This window comes from Suncus etruscus, chromosome 1 (assembly GCF_024139225.1).
Source record: "Suncus etruscus isolate mSunEtr1 chromosome 1, mSunEtr1.pri.cur, whole genome shotgun sequence".
NCBI classification, from domain to species: Eukaryota; Metazoa; Chordata; class Mammalia; order Eulipotyphla; family Soricidae; genus Suncus; species Suncus etruscus.
The window spans coordinates 129,633,248-129,661,021 of NC_064848.1; the positions used below are offsets into that span (position 1 = coordinate 129,633,248).

At 33.9% G+C, this 27,774-nt stretch overlaps 1 protein-coding gene across 1 annotated transcript in view; it reads left to right on the top strand.

Moving 5' to 3' along the window:
• The window catches only part of CPED1 (cadherin like and PC-esterase domain containing 1), a 366,758-nt gene that overhangs the window by 31,064 nt on the left and 307,920 nt on the right, over positions 1 to 27,774 (top strand). Inside the window, exon 2 of the mRNA XM_049771138.1 lies at positions 44 to 227. Within this exon, the coding sequence (XP_049627095.1) occupies positions 44 to 227 (184 nt within the window). The remainder of the gene's footprint in view (positions 1 to 43; positions 228 to 27,774) is intronic.

The following is a 27,774-nucleotide window of genomic DNA, read 5'->3' on the forward strand; positions in this document are numbered from 1 at the left end:
TGCTTTTCCCTCTTGAGTTTTTACGCCATTTTTCTTTTGTTAGATCAAGGAGTTGGTTGAAACACACTTTGGCAGCCATGACAGAAGAGCCATGCTCTACATGCCTTCTTCCTACAGCAAAATGGAACTCCGTCTCCACCAGCACATACTAACCCAGCATCGCTATACAGTTGACATAGCTGAAGGATGGCTTGATGGTGGCCTACAGCTGAGCCAGCTTGATAAAGGTCAGAATATGAAGTAATTATCAAATTTCCTTATCATCTAATGTCAAATAATTTCTAGAATGTCCCATTTCTATCTAAAAAATTCACAAAAATGATTTTTTAAAGCCAGGATCTACTTTTTCACAGCACAGACAAATGACTCCTTTTCTGCTGCCTCTCAGTTTTTCTTAGCTTTATATATTTTGTATTCTGGAAATTATTTTGTTTATATCTTTGTAGCATTTGGGAGTTGCATAGTTTATGTTTACATGCTTCATAAAAAATTTTTATGTTTATGAGCCTGAATACATGATCTTCCCTGCTCCAAACTGCTCTATATTTTAAGAAAATTGCTACTTCATCTGACTGCAAGTAGAGTGTGCTAGAAATTGTTTCAAGAAACCAACTTAAATGGGATTCACAGATTGGCACTAAATGTGAAAGAAGAATGGATATTCATCATACACACCATTATTAGCCAGGGGCTTTTATTTCTGTCATTTGAAGTGAAAAAAAAATCAGATACAGTTTAAAGTAACTTATTTTAAAAGAAGATTTAGCATATCATGAAGGTCAAAAAAGGACACTAACAATAATTACAAACATATCTTATGCAGCTATTTGACTGACATTATATGTAAACTATTGATGACCTTGCTTCAACTTACTGAAGCCTTTATCACCTTTAGGTTGAGAGTTATTAATTTATGCTTTTTATATTAATGATGAAGAAACTGAGGACTCTATGAATAAAATGACTCACTGTATACCTCAGACTAGCTGGTGAGAGGCAGGATTGATCTGGTTACACATGTGTCTGTGTGCCCTTCTCAATTCTGTCTTCATTCTCTTTCCTTCCTTGCTGTCCAACCCTGTTCCTCTCTGTATTTATTATTAGAACAGTAAGGAGAAGAATCACCCTTTCAACGTGAACAAAACATATTTTCTTTTCATGACAATATTGTGTATTTGTTTTTCACACTTATCACACAAATGGAGAGAAAAAGCAATTTAAATTAATTGCTGAGCTCAGTGGGAGTTTCCTTTGGGAAAGAATATTCAAATACTGGTACTCTAGTGATTTTCATCTTCTATATAAATGTCAACAATCTTGCCATGAGTGTTATACTTAAAAATTTGGTGATGAAGAAGGTACAATAACCTTGTGTCTCAACAGTACAAATTTTAACAGTAGTACATGTTACCTAATCTAAAAACACTTTTTGAAGTTCAGTTGAATGCCTCTTTTTTCTTTTAAAGTGATTGATTATGCTGCTGAATGACACTTGCAAGGTTATTTAGCCATATCTTCCCTTTCCACATTTATTTCTCACAATGTTGGCAGTAAAGTTGTAAGCTCCTTAGCTGATGAGTTCCCAGGAAATATATCATTCCCCCCAAAATCCACTTTGATGTTAAAGGTCTTAAAAATGGATTCAGTGGGACAGAAAGATAGCATATAGCTTATGAAGCTTTCCTTCATGGTGCTGACTTGGCTTTAGTTCTCAGCACTATATCTGGTCAACTGAAAATGACTAGGAATGTCCTCAGAGCAACTCCAGGTATGTCGCACACCCAACCCTCAATTATCTAGGATATGGCCCATTGGAAGAGGCCTTCAGGAATTCCTTTGGCTAGTCTCTCTGCCTTTTAAAAAAGTTATCTATTTATTTATTTTAAAAAATGCAATACATAGTTGACATAGTTGATCATTATACATTTGTTTTCAGACAAGTGAAAGCAAAGGTATTAAAAAGAAAGAAAAAATAAAATGGAAGAGAAGAAAAAAGAAAAAATTAAAAGTGCTGTAGCAAGCACATTTGTGAAAATTATTATATCTTCAATAAAGTAATTAATACAATGGCAGAAGTTCTAGTAAGCTCCTGTTGTTAGCTTTCCATTCAGTTAAATCGAAGTACTCCTTTAGGGATGATAGCAACAAATGATATCATACAGAAATTCAAAGCACTATTTTGACTTTTAGGGGCATATACTCAGGACCCGTGCTGAGTAGTCTTGTGGAAGAAGAAATATATAGGGAGATAACTGCTTGCACTCACTCCTAAAAGCCCTGGTGATAACAATTCCAGAACAGGCATAGCTGAAGTATGGGCAGATCGACATCCCCGAAAAGATTCATCGAGGATTAAGGATCAGGCAGGGCCATCTGGTAAAGGGTGATTCTGGGTAAATGGAAGCAGCAAATGTGGCTTCGGCAGGGAGAGGACATGGCCCACCCTCTCCTCCTGAGGTAGGTGGCTTTGTGCTGCATGGATTGGTGTACTGATAATCTTTCACAGCTCAAGTTACATCTTGTTTGAGAAAAGAGTGAGGTTATGGAGCTGGCCCAGTTTGGACATGGGGACTGCCTCTCTCTGCTTTTGAGACAAAGCATGAAAATTTTGATTTTCACAAGATTCCAAAAGGAAATACTTGATACAAAGGACAGGGGAAAACAAAAGAGTAGGCAAAATTTCCTGGAATGTCATCTGGAGACAAACTGAGAACTGCAATGGTGTTGGTGCTGGAACCAACATAAAATTTTAAAGCACCCACAAATGATATTGTTAGAAAACTATCATTATAGCTGTCTGTACTAAGGAAAGATAGAAAACATTTAATCTTCATTTTTTTCCCACAAAAATATTTTAGCTTTTCCCTGTACCCTATAATTAACTAGGTAGCAATGCCCTATATCCCAGGAGAACTGTACTCTTGGAGTCTTGGGGAACTTCAGCACTGAGCACAAACAGCAGGGGTCTGAAACTGCTTGCTTGGTTCTCTTTCTGACTGTTCAGGCACAACACATATTATTTGTGTATTTCAACTTCAATTCCATTTCAATTTTCTCCAGTTGCAGAACAGAAAGCATATATCTTCTCTCTCCCTTGATGTCCTTCATTCTGTTTTATGAGAAAGAGGAGGATTGCTTTGTAGTTTGCAAATAGCAGGAAAGTACAAAACAGCCAGAAGCATTACAATCTGGCAGTCAAAGGAGCTGCTGGGCCTGTGGCACAAGATAACTAGATGGTGTCACCAGAATTTGTCATTGTAAATGCTGATTTGGCTCCTATTCTCTATAGTTCCACAGTGTTTAAAGCATCCATTTCCTAACTTTGCTTTGCTATTCTTCTGCTCTGTATAATAAGATATTATTCTTGAATAGGCCTCAAGAAAGGGTAGCAGTTTCACAATTTCATGAGTTTGAAAATTGATTTTTGGTTTCTCATTTGATTTTGTAGCTTTCACTGCTAGATTCGTGTGCATTGAATACCTGAAATAAAAAAATGGGTATGATGACCATTTAACATTTCCTTGATTCTAGAACATATATAAAGCTAATCTTTATATGCAACTGGCTTTTCATGGCCACATATTTAGTCTACAAAGTATGTTTGAATTGAGGCACCAACAATAAATTTTTCCCTAAAGATTGTAATCTTTCAAATTTGTTTGGTCTGAGTTTCTTATGTGCATTTTGCTAAACAGACTTCAGTAGAAGGTAGGAAACTGGCTTAGCACATTCATACTTCATCTCTGTAAACTAAGCAGCTTGGGGCTAAGGAGGTGTGGAAGGAATTCAGAATGATCTAGAGACCTACCCACCTGTCTTACATTTTATATTACAACCCTGGCTACTTGCTAACCTGAAATTAGAAAATAATGTATTGAAATAAAAAGGGGTACTTTGGAAAATCTTATTAAACCAGGTGCAGATTTAATACATTTAAAAATAAATTTATGGATAAATATCAAATGCATTTTTCTAATCCTTCCTATACATTCCATCTGTACCTCTTCCCTACAGCCTTGACCCCAATCACTTTGTTAACTTTTTTTGGTATCATCATTGAATATATATGTACATATATATAAAGAGCAGAAATGCATAAAACTTAGGAAAATAGAGTCAGAGGCCAGTCAACAGCCTATTACAAAGTCCACTATGTTTGGTAGAAGCAACATTTGAGTTTTGTATTTAGTTTTCTAAGCACATATTTAGTAAACATTTATTGAAAGTAAAAGTAAGCAGTCTTCTGAACCAGAATTTAAGCATTATATATTTTAAAGTTCTAATCTAGTGGCATAATTGAAGTTGATGCTTTGGTGGAAAAGAACACAGGGCTTTATCTAGATAAACAATTTTGAGTAAGTTCAAGTCTTTGAATCTTAGTTATCTATTTTGTTACAGACAGTAGTGAGATCTATTGCAGAATAGTATATTATAAGAATTGAAAAATTTACTTTGACAGCATCATAAAAAAATCTGGAATGAGGCAAAATAAAATCCAGTATATATTGCATTTAATAGCCTGGGAAGTATGGCCCAGAAATGTATGTGGTAAAATTGGATACAGGCAACTGTGATGCAAAATTCAATATAGAGAGCACTATTGGTTTAAAGAATGACAATATTAATGATTAATTGGGAAATTAAAATGATTCAAAGGTGGGACCATTGTGATAGTACAGAGGGTAGAGCTCTTGCCTTGCATATGGCCCACTAGGGGTTCAATCCCATATCCCTAGTATCCCCAAGCACTACCAGGAGTAATTTGAGAGGGCAAAGCCAGGAGTATCCCATGAGCATTTCTGGGTATGGCTCCCAAACAAAACAAAACAAAGTGATTCAAAATTCTGCTTATTGCAATGCTCATTACAGGATTTAATATTCAACACAGTGGATAGTCAGAAGCATTTTATCTCTAAGATTATTTTGAGACCAATAAAAGTACATTTTGTGGGGTTATAGCGTTTTGCTTACAAAACTTAGAAGAATGTCAAATGTATACTTTTGTGGTCCTTTAATCCTTGCTTTAGAAAAATATATCTTATGTCTGTATTTGTAACAACATATAATTCTCTACAGGAAAAAATACAGAAGCATCACCAATTATTTCTTTCCCTGATCTAAGTCCCATTTATAAAACCAGTACTTTTGAACAGGGAATGTTAAGAAGGTGGCCTGTAAGAGACTATGTTTCCCAAAAGTTCCCATGGTAACTTTGAAATATATGTGATGCAAAACGCTCTGACTCATAAATTTTATCACCGGGATCAGAATTATTTATATATGGCTGAAGGGTAGTGCATAGTTAGACAGTTTTTGTCCTCTTCTTGATACAACAAATTTAAATTAAACATGTACTTTATGCAAAAAAACAAATGCCATTTTGCTATAAGTTACAAAATTGGTGTCACTCTTACAGTTTTAAACATTCTTTTTCTTTTGTAATATGAGTTTATATGGAAGAGTCATTTTTTTTAGAAAATAACAAACCTGAGAAATCAAAATGTTGAAAAATTTATCTTACTACCTTTTTCAAATATGCAATGTTTTCTTGAAATATAGGCACATATTTATTTTTGTACTTCTTTGGCTACTTTAATTGTAAAATAAAACTAGTTGCATTTATGTCTGAATTATAACACCTGAAGTATTTATTATTGAGTTCTGTAGAGTGGTTGCTGATATTCAGATTTAATGAATTTTTGTCACTTGAACCTATACTCAGCTGATAATTAAATTCTAGGACTGAAATTATTTAGTTTTTGATTTATATCAAACATTCAAAAAATCAGGCTATAGGACTGTAGAAATTGGATAAAGGTTAGGGCACTTGCTTTGATCCATGTTCAATCAATCAATCAATCTGTCTACTATATCTACTTATCTATTGATCTATAGATATATCTAGTGCCAGGGGTAGAAAAAATGGCTGATACACACATAAAATAGTAAAATTCTGAAGATAGACATTTTAGTCACCATAACTTGGGATTTTTTTTTTCTTTGAGTTTCTTGAGTGCCTAGACCAATAGGGAAAGAAAAGGAAATTTAACTCTTAAGAAGAAAAGACCACTCCAGCTTTTCAGTTTCCCCCATAACCTCGCAAGTGCCAGGTGGTTTGTTTAAGAACAACTTTTTCCAAGGGTTTAATAAGTAGATTCCATTAAAATAGTGGGGTCAAGGTTCAGAGTAACATTTTGTGTGACACAGGAAGTGGCTGTCTTATCAGTTCATGAAACAATTTTTCAATATAAACTGAGAGTGTAATGTTGCAGCATGTGTTGTAGAGGCATTTCTATTAAGGATGAGAATTAATTCCATGCTAAGAAATATTTATTTTTATTTCTACTGATATTAAATTTGATGTACTATATCCTGGAAAATTGTATTTTTGCTTTACAACTATTTCCACTCTAATAAAGACCCTGTAATTTACCCAACTGTTTTCTTGGGAAGCATTATTTAAAGATATAGTTAATAGAGCAAGAGATACAGATCACAACTTAATGTTGTGGAAAATATGTTAAAAAGAAAAAAGTCTATTTTCTTCCTTGCTTATATTTGAATAGATTTCTGACAACTTCAATTTTTCATTTATATTCATTCCTACTGTTAAAATGTGCAACAAATCTATATATCATTTGAAATTTAGTCTAACTTGATGGTGCATTTATAATGGCCACTTGCCAAAAGCTGTTTGTGAAGTTTTAAGAAAAGGAAACATCCTCTGGAAAGCAATCTTAACAGTTGCCACAGAAATTTTATCTCAGATGTTTTGTAGTTTATTTGTATTCAAAAAGAAGCCATCAGGAAGTTGAGATTTAAATTACCCACTAGTCAGAGAAGCTTCACAACAATAATTGCTTTCTTGGGAAGATAGTAGACTGTGGTAATTAAAAAGTATAAACTTTGGCATAAAAGGCCACTACCTTAGAGTCCCTCCTGTCTTTTTTTAGTGGTTACATAACCTCAGGCATGTTACTTAACCTCTCAAAGCCTTGGTTTTTTCTTCTGCTGATGGATGCTTCTGTGAATAGCATATGTTCCAAAAATGGCAAATATTGTAACCACTGTCCAGATCTAGCTGCAGAAAAAGATTGTAAAGATTTCTTTGTGTAAAGTTATATTTAAAACAGGCCCAATCGGTGGTGGTAGCAGGGTTCTGCTGTTGATGGTTATTTCTGGTTAAATGAATTTGATAGGGGTTTTCAAATCACTCTCATTTTTCCCAGGGAAAGCGTTGGGCCTCAAACTGTTTTGGCACCTGGTTTAATCCATTTGAAAAACACTTCTCACTTCCAAAAATACTGCCTGCTGCTTAAAACCATGCCCTCTATATAAGGGCATAAGTATTGGTTGAATATATGAATGCATGATGATAAATAGTACATCAATATTTGGTTCATTTAAGTAGTCATATCAGTAGTCTTGATAAACACTTTATTATTTTGTTTTGTTCTGAGCTTTAGTTAGTGATGCTCAGGGCTTTTACTTCTGGCTCTGCATATAAGGATCACTCCTGGCAAGGCTCAGAGTATCATACAGGGTGCGGGAAAGAACCCTGTTTTGCCAACTTCAAGGCAAGTGCCCTCCCCATTTTTTATACTATAAGTCATGCCCATGAAACCTTTTATTTTATATAATTTTAGTGAACAGAGCTCAAAACTTCTCTTGTTGCAAATGACTGTAACCACAAATAACTGTCATCTATAGAGCTGATAATTTACATATTGACTCAGAATAGCTATTTGGGGTTTTTCAGAGAGCGAGGAATTGTGCCTATCGGTTTAAAAACATTTTAAGTCTCCTTTGTCATATTTGCCCTTGTTACTTAGCCTATTCGTTTTGGGTAAGAGCATTTGAGTTTGGTTCTAAATGTATTATTCACATAAGAGACCTGCTGAGTTGGTTATATTGATAGCAAGAGAGACCAGGGCAGGGAATGGAGGTTTGTGGGATTATCTAAAGAGAGGCCATCATTGACCTGCTAAAGATTTAATATTGTATAAAAACAATGTAACATCTATGGAACCTAAAAATGTTCTCCAGTGAAGAAAATCTGTAGTTTCATTATTGGCAAATAGAGGAATCAATAAAGATACTCCCCCAATCAAATCATGAAGATATCACTGTGTCCTCTGCATTATGTCCCTTAGTCCTTTCCTTGACATAGTATAAAATACTCTAATGGCCTTCCAACCTCTGTTTTGGAAAACAAGTGCCATATTATCCAGGATTTTTATAACACATACTTTCTAAAGAAAGATCATAGTTAGCATTGCATTATTCTCTTTTCTATCACCTAGACATCATTTAGTAAATCATTGTTTAAATTATAGAATGGTAGAGTGACATATGAAAAAATAAATATTTTCCAAAAGTTTCTAACTTGCTCAAGTATAAAGTAATATGTAGTTCAAGAGAATCAACATAGTATATATTTTATCATTGGGCCAGAATTATTTATGTATAGTTGAAGAGGGCATATTTCTACCACTGCAACAGAAAACAGAACTGCAGCTGCACAAGAAAATAGATTGTTCCAATTGACAAGAATGTTTCTGGGAGGCACTGCAAGGAGTTGTACCAATATTTTTGTATTTCCACTGTTTAACAGGATGCTGGAGCACAATATTTATCTATAGTAAGTTGAAAAAGCATAACCAGGACCAATTCAGGATTAAGAATTTTATCAATCATAAATATCCAGCAATGGAACAGACCATCTCTGAAAGTGGGAGGTTTTGTTGGAGCAAGTGAGGGATGCTGAGTGAATTGTTATATTATTCACAAGAATGAATAAAAGAATCACAAAAACTCTTGTCCACATCTGCCATCTCTTGAGGCACTCTAACATTCATATACTCGAACTCAGAGAAAGCAAGACAAGACTCTTGTCACAGTTCTATCATTCTAGGTATTCATTCCTTTTCTCCAGTCTTTGCTTTTAGCAGCAAGTTTTAAAGGTAGAATAGTGAAAAGCCAGGAGTGGAAAAATGTCCTTCTCAAGGAAAAAATGGGAGATCCCCTTTGACCAGTAGTAGCACACGTTTTAAGCAGATGCTTCTACTAATTTAAAACTTAAGAGTCCAATTAATTTTACCTCCTCTCATTCGTTTCCTCATAACAGACCCAGCCCCGCATCCCTGCTGCTTTCCTGAGTTTAATATGCTGTGACTATTTAGCAGGAAGACAGAAGAGTAAAGGTCGATTTTAAAAGGCACTGTGTGCTTTGCTTTGTCAGTGTTTTGCCCAGAACATGTCTGACATATGATTTTTATTATGTAAGTAATAGATTTTGGATGGTATCACAAGTGCTTCTGTGCCTTTAGTTAATCAAACTAGGCAAAAAAAAGAAATTGAATCAAAGAAACTTATAAGATGGCACCATTCTATTTTATTGCATTATGACACCCAGTAATTGTATGTTCAGGTTTATTGTTATTTTCTTCTCTGCTTATAGAATTACGGATATATTTACGAGCACACAGAATGTGTTCTTTAATTGGCACACAAGAGCTCATGGAATGTTTATTTAACCTTAACTCAGTTGAATTGTTTATACTACAGGGACCTGAGTTCAATTTATTTTACTTTTTGAAAAAAAAAAAAAGCTTTCTTATTTATAAAAGTTGAGCTTCAACTGACCTCACAATCTGATGTTTCTTTTACCCTCCCCTGCAAAAAGAGAACAAAAAGCCAGTGTCTCGTTTTTTACTGCAGAGAAACTAAGCTCCTTTCTTAAGTGGGTTGTTCTTAAAATTGAAAATGGTAACCAGATGTTTACTGAAACCCCTAATGTTTCTCCTACAAGCCTAGCTTCTTTCTAATTTGTTTGATCTTTCCAAGTTTCATAGAATCCAGATTGGGTTTTTGAATTTTCCAGAACTGGGATATGTTTAATATGACTATGAGGATATTTTCTTTGAACTGCTTCTTAAAATGCACATTCTGCTACTTGGCATCATGATTATAAGGAATTTATTTCTGGTCATTACTCTTTTTATATTTCTTTGAATTTGAAAATTTTATTAGAAGTCCTCAAGTTCATAATATTTTCTTCACTCAATCTTCTTTTTAACTGGACATACTTCCTAATTAGACCTTGTGGTGGCCTGATTTCTACAAGTTCAGAAAACAAAGACTAAAGGAACAGATTTTTTTCCTCAGCAACTTTTCTCTAACTCTCAATAATGTGACTCAAATTTCCTTAATCCATTTCAAGCAATTTTCCAGATTTGGTTAAATGTGGCATAAAACAATATCCTAGTAACTGTTATGTTGTCTTGGGGTACAGTATTTCTTTATACACCTTTATTCTTTTAATTCATGCTTCTCTTCTTGACTTCTCTGATTTCTTTTTATCCGGTAAATTCAATACTTGTATCTGGGAAACAGACTGGTAATTGTCAAAAGTGTGTTTTGGTGGAATGGGGAGGAAGAGAGATGGAAGTGTGTGTGTGTCTGTGTGTGTGTGTGTGTGTCTGTGTGTGTGTGTGAGAGAGAGAGAAATGGATGATGGGGATAAAAAGTTATAAGCTTTCAGGCAAGGTGTGTGTGTGTGTATGTGTGTGTGTGTGTGTGTGTGTGTGTGTGTGTGTGTGAGAAATGGATGATGGGGATAAAAAGTTATAAGCTTTCAGGCAAGGTACCTTGCCTTGCATGTGGCCAGCTCTGGTTTGATCCTGGCACTGACATTGCATGTAGTTCCTTCAGTACCACCAGGACTGATGATGGTGCACAGAGACAGTAGTTAGCTTTGAACACAGTCAGGCAGCGTCCACTCTAAAACAAAAATCAGAAAAAAAAACAAAAACAAATAAAAACAAAACAAACAAAAACCAGCCTTAAAGTGCAAGCTTTCAATTATAAACTAAAGGTAAGGGTTGTAAGGTATGTTTCATTCTTTGCCTGGGAGACATGAGTTTGATTTCCTGTAGTTAGATGCCTCTGAATAAACTATAACTAAGTTAATTATGTCCTAGACATGTAACATGTAGTAGGCCTGGCTATCGTAAGTAGCACTGTGTTTTTGCATTTGAAAGTGTTTAAGAAAAAGACTGTGTAATTCTTAAATAATAATGATTTGCTTTGGTTATTGGTGTCTATACAAATATAGAATCATTATATATAATAAACATTATATTATGCATTAAAATATACCTCAATTAAATTGTTCCCAAGAGCAATAATCTTTTCCAGATAGAGTTGTTTATCTCCTATGCACAGAATTTTTTATTTAAAAACCATGGTTACAAAGTTGTTCATAATTCAGTTGTAGTTTTTTCCCACAGATAAAGTTGTTCATGATTGAGGCAAAGTTATACAATGTACAACAACATTCACCAGTGCACATTTCCCGCCAAATGTCCCTCCTATCTATTCTCCTTTGCCTGCTTCTGAGGCAGGTATTTTACTTCTCTCTCTCTTCGGATATTATTACCATACTATCTATTAATTTTCTTATACCCCACAAATGTGTCTTATTCTATGTCTATTCCTCTCCCTCTGACTCATTTCACTCAAGATAATACTCTCCATGTCCATCCAGGTATATGCAAATTTCATGACCTCATTTTTTCTAACAGCTTCATAGTATATTTCTTTATGTAGATGTACCACCAGTTCTTTAGCCACTCATCTGTTTTCAAGCACTCGAGTTGTTTCCAGATTCTGGCTATTGTAAATATATACTGCGACAAACAGGAATACAGAGAACTTTTCTGCATGATATTTTTTATTAATAATTTTTATTTTGACCAAAGTGGATTACAAATCATTCACAGTAGTATTTCAAGTACATCCCTGCCAGAACTGATTGTTATTGTTCTTTGTGATGTGTCCCAGTCTCTGTGGTCTAATATGTTATCTCATTGTTTTGATTTGTATTTTTCTGATGATTCGTAATGTGGAGCAATTTTTCATGTACCTTTTGGCCATCTATATTTCTTCTTTGAGGAAATATCTATTGATTTCTTCTCCCAATTTTTGAATGGAGTTAGAATTTTATTTTATTATTGGTAAGTTCAATCAGTAACTTGTATATAGACCTCTTATCTAATGGATATTGGGTGAAAAGTTTCTTCCATTTTGTGAGTAGTCTTTGTATCCTAGTCACTGTTTCCTTTGAAGTGCAGACACTTCTCAATTTAATGTAGTTCCATTTGTTAATTTTTAGTTCTACTTGCTTAGACAGTGGTGTGTCATCTTTGAATATGCCTTTAGCTTCAGTTCCATGGAGTGTTTTGCCTACATTTTCCTCTATGTGCCTTATGGTTTTAGGACTACTACCAAGGGTCTTTATAATCTATTTTGATTTGCTCTTCTTGCATGGTTTTAGAGGTCTGATTAGTTGTTGGATTCTATTTGCTAGTATTTTGTTGAGGATCTTTGCTTCTATCTTCATCAGAGATATTGACCTGTAGTTCTTTTTGTTTTGTGTGATGTCATGTCTGCTTATGTTATCAGGATATTGTTTATTTATTTTTTTTTGGTTTTTGGGCCACACCCAGTGGTGCTCAGGGGTTACTCCTGGCTGTCTGCTCAGAAATAGCTCCTGGCAGGCACGGGGGACCATATGGGACACCAGGATTCGAACCAACCACCTTTGGTCCTGGATCGGCTGCTTGCAAGGCAAACGCCGCTGTGCTATCTCTCTGGGCCCGTTATCAGGATATTGTTAACTTCATAGAAACTATTTGTGAATTTTTCTGTTTCTTCAGTTTTCTGGAAGAGCCTGAAAAGGATTGGCAGTAGGTCCTCTTTGAAATTTTGAAATAATTTACTAGTGAATATATCTGGGCCTGGACTTCTGTTTTTAGGAAGCCTTTTCATTACCATTTCATTTTTCCCAATAGTGATAGATCTGTTCAGATATTCTATCTCGGTTCAACTTTGGCTGGTTATAGGAGTCCAAGAATTTATCCATTTCTTTCAGGTTTTCCTGTTTGGTGACAAAATATTCTCAAAATAATCCCTGATTATTTTCTGAATTTCTAAAGTATATGTAGTGGCCTCCCTCTTTTTATTTCTGATTTAGTTTATTAATTTTCTCTCTTTTGTTCAGAGTCTTGCTAATGGTTTTGCTGAAAATGAAATATGAATGATGAAATTGAAATACATTAATCATGCTTCTGCTTCTTTAAATCATGCTTCTGCTCACGAGATTTGTTTAAAGTTTAACTAGAGCCCCAAAGCCTGAACAATGGATAGGACATACCATGGTATCCCAGGCCTCAGAAACTGAGCAGAAGGCAGAACCTAGGCAGCTAAGTCTTACCCTACCCATATATTAACTAGGCATTGTCCTAGGTATACTATGAGACAAATACAAAAGTAGTTAAAGGGGCAATAAGCTGAAGTATGTAAAATTCAGGTGAGATGGGAGAGGATGCTTGTAATTAAACCACTGTTTCAAAATTGCTGCTTGATGATTTATTGAATGACGTATGTAATGTTTCAGAAAACCACCCCCCAAAACAAAAAAAAAAAAAAAAAAAGCAGAAACTCAATAATGATTGCAAGTAACTGGCACTCATGGTCCACAGATCAGCTGCATCATCAGGAGACTTTTAGACCCCTGGGGCTCCCAGGTATTAATAAAATCCCAATGGACTGGCAGTCTCTGTCCCTCTGGGTTTTGAGTTATGGGCTCATAACTTTGGCTTCTCTGACTCCAACAGTTTATGTCATTTATTTTTTCAAAGAACCATCTCTTGCTTTGATTGAGCTTTTGGATTGTTTTTTAGGTTTCCAATTCATCAGTTTCTGATATAACTTTTTTTTGGGAGGGAGGCATACCCGGTGACACTCAGGGGTTACTACTGGCTATGCGTTCAGAAATCATTCCTGGCTAGAAAGACCATATGGGACAGTGTGGATCGAACCAGGTCGGTCCTGAATCTGCCGCATGCAAGGCAAACGCCCTACCACAGTGCTATTTCACCAGCCCTGATATAACTTTTATTATTTTGTTTTACCTGCTTATATTTGGTTTCTTTTGTTTGTCCTTTTCCAGTTTTTTAAATTGTGCCATCAAGTTATTTATGTAGGCCTTTTCTTCCTTCCTGATGAATGTTTGCAGAGCTACAAATTTTCCTCTTAGTATTGCTTTTGCTGTGTCCCACAAATTCTGATAAGTCATGTCTCCATTCTCTCTTGTTTCCAGGAATCTTTTGATTTCCTCTTTGTTTTCATCTCTGACCCACTGGTTGTTCAGTAGTGAGTTGTTTGTTTAATTTCCAGGTATTAAAGTTTTTTTTTCTCTGTGTCTATTTGTAATTTATATCTATTTTCAGTGCATCATGGCCTGAGAAGCTAAACACAGAATTTCTAGGGTGCTGGTTTTTCCATACAAATTATACCTTGATTTGTATTTTTTAAAGATTCTATGTGTAGAAAATGAAACTTATTATCTTGGTGTTTGGCATTGTGTGCTAGATGTCGAATCCAGGTCAGCTGCATGCAAGACAAGCTCCTGCTGTATGATTGCTCTGGCCCAATTTAAATATTTTTAAAAGGCAATGGGGATTAGATCTATAGCACAGCAGTTAAAGCATTTGCCTAGCTCATGGCTAACCCAGATATGATTCATAAAGGCCCTTCCATATGATCATCCCTTTGAGCACCACCAGGAGTAATCTTGAGCACAGAGACAGAAGTCTGTCTAAGCACTGCTGGCTATGAGCGTTTTGCCTACAAAGACCCCTAAACAATATTTTATCAATACTTTGTATTAAAAAGGTGGGTTTTATTGTTTTTTCTAAAATCTTCCCAGGTGTCATTACTATATAGAGAGAATAAGGAGAACTACCACCATCAGTCTCCCTGATGATCAGTTTGCCTGATCACAGCTCAAAATTTTCTGCTTTGTATTACTTTAATGTTTAATCTGCTGGAGTTCTCTCTTTTCTGTCCTTTCATAACATAAAATTAATATATAAATTTAATATAAATTCCACTCATCTTAAACATGGCAAAAAAGTTATCTGAAACCTTCCTTGGCATAATGCATATTCTGGTTTAGAGTATGTTTTGTTTTCTATGATTTTTTAATAAATGTCTTAATTGAATGACCATGAAACTCACAGTTAAATTTCTGTGTGATTGAATTTCAGACATACAATGTACAATGCTCTTCCCTTCATCAGTGCACATTGCTCATTTTCTGCCTCCATGTCCTCAGTTTCCCTCTCATTCTTCCACCTGCTTGCCTCTGGGACAGAAATTTTCCCCCTCCTTCCTTTCTCTCTTCTTTTTTCCCTTTCAGACACTGATTTGCAATATTACTGAAGAGTATCAGGCTTATCACTTTATCTTTTCATACCCATTTGTTGTCTATTGAGGATTTTGATCATAAACAGAATGGTTTAACATATGCAACAAAAACAACATTATAGAATATATCAATTGAGGAAAATCATTATGATTATATCAATTGATGTGGTTTATATTTTTTAAATAATTTTTGTGTATTCATATTATCATCACATAAATTTTAAAACCAGGAGTGTTTTATTCATCAATTTATACTGTATTTGCCTGAAATAGTACCTTGTATAAACCTTGTAGAGATACAATCAAATTAATAAAATTTTATCTTAAAATATTAGCAAGATAAATACCCTGACAAAAATAACTGGTACTTTTTTCAGGTAATCAAGCACTATTTGTTTTAAATTTAGGGGATAACATTGTGATGAAAAATAACTTTATGGTAAAACAAAAAAGAAATGTGCTCCTGGAAGTTTCTCTGGAAACTTGTTTCATAATCAAGTCAGTGATATCTCTGTTTTTAAAGAAAGAATCCCACCTATCAGTCAACAATAATCACTTAATACTAATGTAAACATTAATATTAATTTCATTTCATACTCTAAGGAAAATATGAAAATCATATGTGAATCTCATTATCTACTTAACAAAATGGTCTACTGAGAGTAGAGAACTCTTGGAATTTAAAAACTCTTGTTTAGCATTCCATCTTGTTATCAAAGTGACTAAACAAGTGATTAAGAGCTTTAGAGGGCAGAAATGAATCTGAGAAGCCTATGCTTCTTAATAGCGAGCTCAATATTTTGGGATTATCAGGAGGTAAAAGGAATCCTTTCCTGAATGATTGCTTTAAAAGTTAGTGAAGGTAAAGCTTTACATAGTAATTGAGAAAACTCCATGATAGTACTTATTTAGTAGAAAGATGATTCTAAAGTTTAGAATTGCATCAGGACTGTCTGAAAAACTTCTTAATTCACAGACTTCTCATGGCTCTCCTTGGAAATATGAATCATCAAGAAAAGGAAGGAGGTTGAGAAATAAATTTTCATAATTATTCATGCTTGGACTACATGTTGAGAGCCCCCATGGCATTTATTTTTTTCACTGAGTTTTCAGTGCTCCTTCACACATATGAAGACAATTGTTCCTACTTGCTACTTAAATAGTTAAAGGCTAAGCAATGCCCTTTGACCTTCAATTAACCCTCCACATTGATGAGAACCTCCACAGTGACCTGCTTATATGGAGATGCTTGTTAATTATGAGTTGTTATGTGAAACCTCTGTACACTTTCCCTTAATTCTTTATAGTGAAGGTCAGCGATCTCATTTGAAAATGATAGCAACAAACATCTGAATTTAAATTGCCTTTGAATATGTTGGGCTTTATTAAAGATAAAAATATGTGTACACAATTTATTCCAAATAATAGTTATTTGTTTCCAAAGAAGCAAGATGGTTCTATAGAAGAGAGAAACAATGACTTGAATTGCATTGCTTATAAGAAAATATGACTAAAATTACTTAATTTCAAATACCTTGCATTTTACAAAGGATAAAGATTTTTGTATTAGACGATCCTTAGCATCTAATATAATTATAAATGCACAAAAGATACACCAAAGAATGAGAGAAATTATTTATGACACCAAGAAAGTGAATTTTGGACCTATTTCTTTATTATATTTTATAAGGGCTAGCGAGATCATACAGCAGGCTGTATGCTTGTTTATTATGCAGCCAACATGGGTTTAATTTCAGGCACCATATATGTTTCCCCAAACCTGCGAGGTGTACTTTTAGAGTGAAGAGCTAGAAGTAATCCCTGAGCACTGCTGGGTATTACTCCGAAACAAAACAATCTTTATGTATCTTACACAGATTTCTAGTTTTCTTTTTCAGTATAAAAATAAAAGAATTAGATACCATAAAACTTGTTGTAAGTAGTCAATAGAATGATATATAAATGGATTCATTGAATATATATTTAATTTAATTTCCATAAGTTATTCCAAATTACTATCTATCTATGATTGATATATCAAATATTTTCTATTTTCAATTTTCAATAATGTACTAAAAATTTTAATTACAAGTCATTGCAGGCATTTCAAATGATTGTATTCTCATAGATTCGTAAAATTAAAATTGCTACACTGGAAATGAGAATCTTTGGGGCAGTTCTTAGTATATGTTCTTCAAATTTTATTGAATTTGTGAAAGCATTTACCATCAGATTGTAAAATATTTTCAATTTCACTAAACTCTACCAGTGGCAAAAACCATCATTTTAAAAAGAAATAAAGCTGAGAAATAATTTTGAAATCACTCTTCCCTTTCACTATTTGCATGTAAGAAAATCATGAACTTTTGCGTATTTGTAACCTGCTTTACTATTATTATATAAATCTCTTGTTTCTATGAGATTCTTTTTTAGAGTCTTTAGAATTTTCTAAATATAGCATGTTATCTGCAAAAAAAAAAAGGGAATCAGAGAATTGCTTGTTGAACTATGAGAGAATGACTTCTCACACCTGTGGTACAAAACAGATCAAGATTGTGCTGGAAAAATTGGTACTTGCTTCATATTAGAAATTCTGGGAATGGCAGCACATTCCACAGTAATCTGAAGGCTCATCCAAATAGCCAAAGGATCAGGAATAAGTGTTTGCTCTTTCATTGGTTTATTTGCTCTTGGATTGTGGTTCATTATTTGTCCTTCTCTGGAAAAATAGCATATCATAGCTTATCAGCAATTTCCTATTTTGTAAGGTGTCTGAAATCTCTAACTTATGACTATACGCAGCATGGCTGCTGCATGCTAAGACTGATTTTTCTTCCTGGTCTTAAAGTAATATATTCCTTTTCTCTGTTATACTGGGTATTTTCAAGGCACTCTACTACATCAGAGATACTTTCGATTTAAAAATGATTAAGAATCATGTCAATTTTCATTTTTGATTTGTTTCCTTTGTTTTAGAGACACAGTTTGTTGTTCTCAGGACTAACTTTTGACTTCAGGAATCATTTCTGGTGGTACTGAGAGGACTATGGTGATACTAGGGATTGAACACATATTGGCTGCATGCAAGACAAGTGCCTTATTTGTTATACTATCCTTCAGGATAATTAATTAATTTCCAAATTAATTAATTATTTTTTTCTGTATATCTAACTTTATAACATTAACTGACATCTTAGCATAATTTACAATGTACAAAATGGGAAGATTCAGTTCTCAGAGAATAATATTTCTATTCTTGGGTGCATATTTGAACTGTATTTTAGAAAATATTTCTCCATTAATGGATATCATGTATTTATTATGCAATATTGAATCAAATATTCACAAATACAAGGATGAAAGTGAAGAATTTCTCCATATTATTCTACTCAGAGGTAATACAGTTAGCAAGGATGTATGCTTCTGTGCATCTAAGCACAATATATGTTATCCCTCAGATATAAGCATACAAAACGTATATACACTCATTTGCTTGTTTGCCACCTGCCATTTTATGTAATAGTTTATCCCAAGATTTTGATAGATTATTGTTTAATATTTGATATTATGAGAAACATCTTAGAGTATAGTTTTCAAACATGTTAGCAAATTAACAGTTTTAAGCTACTCTTCTTTTTTTTAATACAATGCACTTGCTGTATATTTTATATGCATAGTTCACAGGATTCTTATAATAGTCCATGAACTAGGCATTTTAGTTTTATGAGTTACCTAGCAATGTATTTCATAAAAGAAAGATTTCAGATTTGACTGTTTCTCCAAATTTGAAACTCTAACCATCTATTATACAAATCCTAATTTCCTGAAAATGTGTAAAAAAAATTGCTACCTTTCTCTTTTGCATTTTGTTGTACTGATACACTATAGATTTCTTAAAAATACTATTTCTTGACAGATATGTAACAAATTTAATTAGTTATATAAAATATAATTTTGTTTAAAATATAATTTTTATAAATTTTTGAGATTGTGAACACAATGATAAGATATTTGGTCTGGGGCCAGAGTGGTGACGCAAGTGGTAGGGTGTTTGCCTTGCAGGTGCCAATCCAGGATGAACCAAGCCAGGAGCAATTTCTGAGCGTATAGCCAGAGTAACCCTTGAGTGTCACCGGGTGTGGCCCAAAAAACAAAACAAAACAAAAAAATTGGTTCAGTAGGTAAGTAGATTAATTATGTCATTCTCTTTCCAAAATATTTTTACAAAAAAATGCGACCTATTTTTATAGTATAGTTAAGTCCCTGGGAATCTTTATTACTAAATGTTATTACCCTCATTTTTCTTAATCTTATGCAATTAAAATTTTTCATTATTTTTATTTTTATTTTTTTTATTTTTTTATTTTTTTTTGTTTGTTTGTTTTTGGGCCACACCCGGCGCTGCTCAGGGGTTACTCCTGGCTGTCTGCTCAGAAATAGCTCCTGGCAGGCACGGGGGACCATATGGGACACCGGGATTCGAACCAACCACCTTTGGTCCTGGATTGGCTGCTTGCAAGGCAAACGCCGCTGTGCTATCTCCCCGGGCCCTATTTTTATTTTTAATGTAAAGTAAGATTAATGTGCATATCAGTTAAAAATAATTTTTGAGCTGAAGAAATAGTACAGAAGTAAAGGAATCCCAGCTCTACATGGTCCTCTAAGGACCACTAGGAAAGAACCTTGAGCAAAAAACCAGGACCAAGCCTTGAGCCCTGTTGAATATGACCCCAAACAATATAATACAAAATTCTTAAGAAGGGCCGTAAAGATAGCAAAGTTGTTAAAGCATGTGCCTTTTATGTGGCTAATCAAGCACCTCGGGGTACCAGCCTGTGAGCTCCAGAGCCCCAAGCAGGCAAAGCTATGAAGTACCCATGCTGAGGCCCTAGCTTTGAGCCACCAGTGCAGCCCAGTTGGCTGATTATCACTGGAACAGCCACAGGTGCTGAGTGTCAATTAGGAAGTCATACTGCCCCACACTGTAAATTATTATGTAAAATATGTAAGTTATTAAAACAACTGCATTTTTATATTTACTTGTAAATATTAGGAAAAGGATATGAGAAGTATCTTGTGAAGCAAATTCAAATGCAGAAGAAAAAACAAAAGATGATGAGAGACAAAAAATACCCAAAGAATCTAGCAGAAAGAAACCTTAAAGAATTGTATATCAATCATGATCATGGCAGAACCCAAATTATCAATATCTCCTGTTGGTGGGAATTTGGAAAAGGAAGTTCTCTGACATTGTTTATGAAAATGTAAAAAATATTTTAGGGAAAGAAATCTGGAAAAAATCTATAAAAGTTAAAACACTTATACCTTTATGTTAACAATATTTTTGGGAATCAAGCTGGTAGAAATTAGGGCACCAAAACATCACAAAACAAAATTGTAAATCTTAACTGTCAAAATAAAGTTATTTATTTTAAATAATGTCAATAATAGAACTGAAATCATAAAATTTAAATAGTACATAGAAAGATATAAACATTTTAATACTTGAATTTTTAACTATTTAAATTATTATTTTAAATTATTTAAAAAATTGTTAGGATCATGTAGGGAGAGGTAAAATTAATGTTATGATATTACAGGAATTTATGATTATTAGGTATTAAAATGTGTGGAATAAAATGTGCTTCTTAGATGTGTATGAACAATATACTTTGGTAGATATGTATTTTAATAGTACTTGGCAAACTTTCACATTGACCTAAATATTATTCATCTCATAGATGGCAGAATTATTAGTCTCAGGAGACATGTCTGATATCCTCTTGGCTTCTGGGAATAGGGCCAACTTGAGAAAAATTGTTAAGTGGATGAAACTTGTCTTGGGTGATGGCCCTGTTTATGCAGGTCATACTTCAGCTGAAGCACCCACTTCAGGGCCCCTGTAAGGTTTGACCTAGCTAGTCAGGTCATGTTTACCAATTGCGGCTTGTTGTTACTCTCTTATAAAAATGCTCATTCCTTCATCTAGGGCACCTGCACAAGCACACACATCCTTATATCACATTCCTTCAGAAGACTCAAAACGTTACTGTTCTAGCAAATGCACCTTTAGTGACACTGAGAGAAAACTGCTGAACTTGATTCTAGGTAATATGCATCAGTGAGATCAACTATGGCTAAGACACTCTCTTCTTAGAATTAAACAACCAATATGTTGTGTCTGTTGAGCTAATGTTGCCTCTTCCTCTAATTAAAACTAGCCCCGCTAAAGAAATGTTTGTAGGTACTATGGAGTTAAGTGGGAATATTTGTCATTTTCTAAATTATACTTAAATTCAAAAGAATTAAATATTAGACTATAATAAACATAAGTTTCTTCACATTTTATGATTTGGAATTAGAGTTTATCAACTTTTATTTATTTACTACTCACATATCTATTTATTAAATTGGTATTTACATTAACATTTCACAGTATTTTACATAATTTACAAATATTAACTCATTTAACACTCATACTATTATTAACCTATAAGTTTTACCACTTAGAGATCTTTAGTTTTATGTCTCTCACATCTGCTTTTGGAAATGACCTCATAAAGACTATTAGCTTAAATATTGCTTGCTTTAAAAATAAGACCTGGCTCATCAATATCTCACAAATATTTTATGACCAAATTAAATAAATCTCCAAAGATTATTGGAAACAATGCTTAATGAATAGGAACTATATAGTCCTAAAACATTTGTGACATTAAGAAATTGAGAATTGATTCTTATTTTCATGTTAGTGAATTATATGTTTTCAAACCCTATTCTCATCTGTGCTGAAATAGTGTAGATATTATTATTAGAATAAATTCAAAATCAGTGACTTCTTTCTCACTGTACGATTGCTCATAGTCCCCTCTGCATTATTATAAATGTTAAACCTGAAATGACTAGGTTTTATTCATTGCATTTTAAAGAAGTCATGCAAAATGACTTTTAATAAAACATGAAGAAAGAATAATATTTGGTGAAATAAAGTATCACAATGCTAATTATGCACTTAAATCTTCTCTGCCAATTCAGTGCAGTGTGTTTTAAAAAATGTCTGTCAAAACTCATGTCAATTCTTAAAGGGATAAAAGAAGCCATTCTCATAATGAGAATTATGAGGATAGTATAGCTGGGCATCAGAATATTTTATAATCAACATTAAATTCTTGGCTTTTTATTTTTGACACATGCTATTAAAAAAGAGCTGTATGTAGTTGAAAAAATTGATGTGGATAAGGGAGAGAATATTCCAAATGTGAGTTGAAATCTTTCTAAGAATTCTAGGGCTGAAGTTTCAGAATTCTCAAGCATAATGTGCAGATAAATTACCTCAAGATCTTGTTATGAACTAATTCTAATTTGGTAAAGTCTATGTTGTATCCTTAAAAAAAGTTAAGTATTAGGGTTTCTCAAATTTAATGTGCAGAAAGATTATCTCAAAATCTTGTCAGGAACTAATTCTGATTTGGTAAATGCTAAGCTGAATCCTAAAGAAAAAAGTTTTATTTTCTCTTAATTTTTAGCAAACTCTTCAGATACAAAATTTTCAGATAAAGGCAATTTCTCAGTGCAAGAATAAACAAATGTAACTTGAATATAAGTCACAATGTAAGCTGCATGGAGGGTAAAAATAAAAAGTTCCAGAATAAAAAGAAATGTCAAATTTTGAATTCTGGTATCTAGGATCTTGACAACTAGAATACACAGTTCCATCCTATCCTGAAGTAGAACTTTCCACTGCCAAAATGGTCTTAAGACATTTATAATTTATTTACATCAAAACAAACAAGAGAGGCTGAGACTTAAGTTTATGTGGAAAAAACGTTGAGTGCTCCCAGATCTTTCAAAGCAGCCTAATAAACACAGTGAACCTAAAATAACATAAGCATAGAAAAGCAGGAATAATGTGATAAACAACTGTCTGTGCCTCTCCCAATGTTCAATCTGCACTGCTTCTGTTACTGCAGGTCATCAGGGGTGGGGTGGGGTTAGAAGTTGGCTACAAGTAAGGCTAGACAGTGTCAAACCTTGTGTACTGTTTATTCTGCTCCTTGATGAATACTATCTGTGCTTTTTGACTTTCGTGTTATGAGCAGAAATCCTTTGAATTTTTCAGCTAGTGAGAACAGGTTATTTAAATGTCTTCCATAAAAGAAGACAGTGAAACTCAAACATGCACAAAAGAGAAGCTTTATAGTCATTTTGTTTTTTTGTTTTGTTTTGTTTTTGTTTTTGTTTAGTTTTTTTGGGTCACACCTGGCAACGCTCAGGCGTTATTCCTGGCTCTATGCTCAGAAATCGCTCGGGGGACCATATGGGATGCCGGAATTTGAACCACTGACCTTCTGCATGCAAGGCAAACGCATTATCTCCATGCCATCTCTCCGGCCCTATAGCTATTTTGTAACAATTATTTCTCATGCAGGTTTTAAGGAGAGAACTGTTCAGCAATATACTGCATGCTCAAGACAGTGCTGTAAAGACTTGGTGATATAGGACCAGTAAGGGTTAGTATGGCCAAGGAGGAAGGAAGGGTTAGAAGACTTAGAAGCCTGGGTCAGGGAGGATGTTAATGGCCTTGATGGTTGAGTGGCTTGAATAAAGAACTTTTTAAAAAATAATATCTTTATTTAAACACCATGATTACAAACATGATTGTAGTTAGGTTGGAGTCATAAAAAGAACACACCCTTTCACCAGTGCAACATTCCTACCACCAATGCCCCATCTCCTTCCTCCCCACTCTCTGCCTGTATTTTAGACAGGCATTCTAATTATCTCACTAACTTTTTGTATTGCGTTTTTGTGTTTGTAGGTATATCCCTAGGAATGGTATAGCTGTATCATATGGGAACTCAATTTCCAGTTTTTTGAGGAATCTCCATACTGTTTTATATAAAGGCTGGACTAGATGTTATTCCCACTAGCAGTGAATGAGAGTTCCTTTCTCCCCTCCCCATGTCTATGCCTGCACTGATTGTTCTTTGTGATGTGTGCCAGTCTCTGTGTCATGAGATGCTACCTCATTGTTGTTTGATTTGCATTTCCTTGATGATTAGTGATATGGAGCAATTTTATGTGCCTTTTGACCATTTGTCATTCTTTTTTTGAGAAATTGTTCATTTCTTCTCCACACTTTTTAAATTTTAGATTTTTTTTTTCTTGTTGAGTTCTGTCAGTACCTTGTATATCTTAGATATTAGACCCTTGTCTGATGGGTATTTGAAATGTGGATTTGGATAAAGAACTTGATTTGAATTGTGCTGGCCAAGGCCAAGATCTGATCTGTGTTTTGGGAGGATGACTCAGACTGTAGGGAAGAAGGTCAGTTAGAGAAAGGGATTAGAAGCTAGAATGCCAATTTAGGAAACTACAGAGTTGGAAGGATCATAGATTTAAAGAATGGGATAGAATTTGCAAAAGTCAGGAAAATTTAAAAAAATATATAAAGACAGTTGATGAGAATTGGAAATCAATTGGGTGTAAGAATAAGAGAAAAGTACAAGTTGGAGATGACCTATACTTTCCTGCTTGAGGGAGTGTTAGTTACTTCATCTTTGATGAGGAGGAAAGTGGAAGGAAGGGCAGGTTTTCACAAGAGATAATGAGTTCATATTTACACTTAACAACAAAGCATCTCCTCTGTATTGTGCTTGGGAATGCTTTTGTGAAACTTGAGAAAGGTCAAGAAGTGTAAATTTTGGTGTTCATGGCTTAAAAACAAAAACTAAAGTGATGCGTGGAAATAAAATCACCAGGGAAGTTGAATCTAGAGAGAAAAAATAAAAGATATAAACAAAAAAGGAATTTGGCTACAGCATATATCAAGGGGAAGGCCATAAGCTCCACAATTGATTTTTTAATGTTCTTGACTTTAAATACCATTGAAATATTTATTAACAGAGAATGTATGTTGCATCAAAGTAATTATTTTTCAATTTCTGCATAGTGATACTGGTAGACTTTGTAATATGGATTGATAGTATAAAATACTTAAAATATAATCAGTATTGGAGCATTTATGTCTAGCTTTAATAATAATCATCTTCTACCCTCAGGAGAATGAGTTTATTTTATCATTTAAAAACTAAAGCCCATTCTTTATTCCAATTTTCATAGATTTTACTTGATATTCTCTTTCTGATCCAACCAAGACTTATCTAGGGTCCTTCTTTTCCATCCTCATATTCCTTAGGCCTCTCTTTGCTCTGAGAGTTTCACAGAATTTTCTTGGCTAATTTGGGGTATTTTGGGCCACACCCTGGGGTGCTCACAGGCTACTCCTGGCTGTGCTTGTTCCTGAAAATACTTGAAGGACTCCATGGTGCCAGAAATTGAGCCTGGGTTTCCTGCATGCAAAATACATCCTTCAACTTGTCTCTCCTTCCCCTTTCTTGTTTTTGATAACATTGACAGTTTTTGTTGCTGTTGCTTTTAAATTTTTAAAAGTTAATATATTTGCCTTTAATGAAAATTCATCTGGTGGCCCATGAGACATAGCAGGTAGGATACTTGCCTTGCATGACAACATGGGTTTGATCCCCATTATCACAAATGGTCCTGAGAACCCCTCCAGAAGTGATATCAGAGCTAGAGGTAACACATAGAATCACCAGTGTGGGCCAATAAACAACAATAAAAAAAGTTAAAAATCATCAAAAGTTTTTATTTGATTATGAGCCTTATGTTACTGTTTTGTAGACCTACTCAATTTAGAGTAGTTAAGGAAAGTTGTTACAGCCACTTAAAAGATTTAAAAAATGATCCACTATTTGCAGTGGCCTATTTATATCTAAACAATGCAGTTGCAAAATCAAACATATTCTAATTTATCATCAATAAGAATATTTTCATACCATTGAATACTTATTTTTATCCATGTTTTTGTATACTTTATATATACAAACACACAAGAATAGAAGATGGAATGTAGTACAGTGGGCAGTGCACTTGCCTTGTACACAGCTGAACTGGGTTCAATCCCCAGCACCACAAAGGATCCCTGATGCCTCCAGGAGTGATTACCAGGCAATCACTACTAGTGATTACTAGTGATTACTAGTAATCACCACTAGGTGTGGCCCCCAAACCAAAACCAAACAAAATAAACAAAACAAGGATATAATATATTGTAATTCAATAAAAATTGATAATCAGTGGTGAAAACTAATTTAGATGACACATTAAACATGAAATATTCTTGTCTTGTGTTATAATTGTGTGTTATTATTATTAAAATCAAACATTTTTAGTATTTCATTTATAAGAAACAGACATAGTGTGTCCTTATATCACCCATTATGTAAGTGATAATGAGGGTTGATGTTTTAATATGCATATGCTTCGATAAATAAATTTATAACATCAAATAAATTTATAACATCAAATAAACTTCAACATCAAAATTTTATATAATTTTTAGTTCAATGTATTATATATATTTGGTGATATTTTTCAGTAAACAAAATACTTAAATCTGCTGTTATCTTGTCTCTTTGCTTTGTTTTTATTTGCACAAATCATATATATTTTTTCTTTTAAATTTGTAAAGAATTGCCATTAATTTACAATGATATATAGGGATCATTATAATTTAACATCCATATAAATTGCATTATCATCACCACTAAAAGTTTTCATTTACCACCATCAGGTGACCTTTATCCAATTTATTAGCCTCTGTCTCCTTTCAATTCTAGTAACTATCATTTTGTTCTTATTATTTGAGTTTTGTTTTGCTTGTTTAGACATTTATTTTCACATGAAAGAATTTGTATATTTGTTCTTGCTGAAATATTTACTAGAGCATCATATTGTATAGGTCTTTTTGCATAGTCACAATAGTAAGACTTCATCTTTTTTAATAGTTGGATAATATTTCATTGTATACAAATACCACATTTCTTAATATATTCATGTACTTGTAGACATTTATGAAATGAATGAAAAGTATGAAATGATAAAATACATAGACAAGGGGCTAGAGAGATAGTATGGAGGTAGGGTGTTTGCCTTGCATGCAGAAGGACGGTGGTTCGAATCCCAGCATCGTATATGGTCCCCAGAGCCTGCCAGGAGCAGTTTCTGAGTGTAGAATAAGGAGTAACCCCTGAGCACTGCTGGGTGTGACCCAAAACAACAACAACAACAAAAAATACATAGACAAAAACAGGTAGTAACTGCTCTGTCTTAGACTTTAGTGATATATTTGTGAACTCATTTCCAATGAGAAGAGAAACAAAATAAACCAAATAGTTTTATATATCAAACCAAAATAAAAGTGTGTGAAGTGACAGAATCTGTTACCAAATGAATAAACAACTTACTTAGTGAGAGTAAATTTTAATAAATCATACATCTCACAGGGGTTAATATCAAAATATATAAAGAACTCATATATGGTAGCAACAAATATAAGCAATGGTCAGAGTAACTTGTCACATATTCAGTTAATACAGAAGTGGACAACAGGCACATGACAAGATGTTCATCACTATT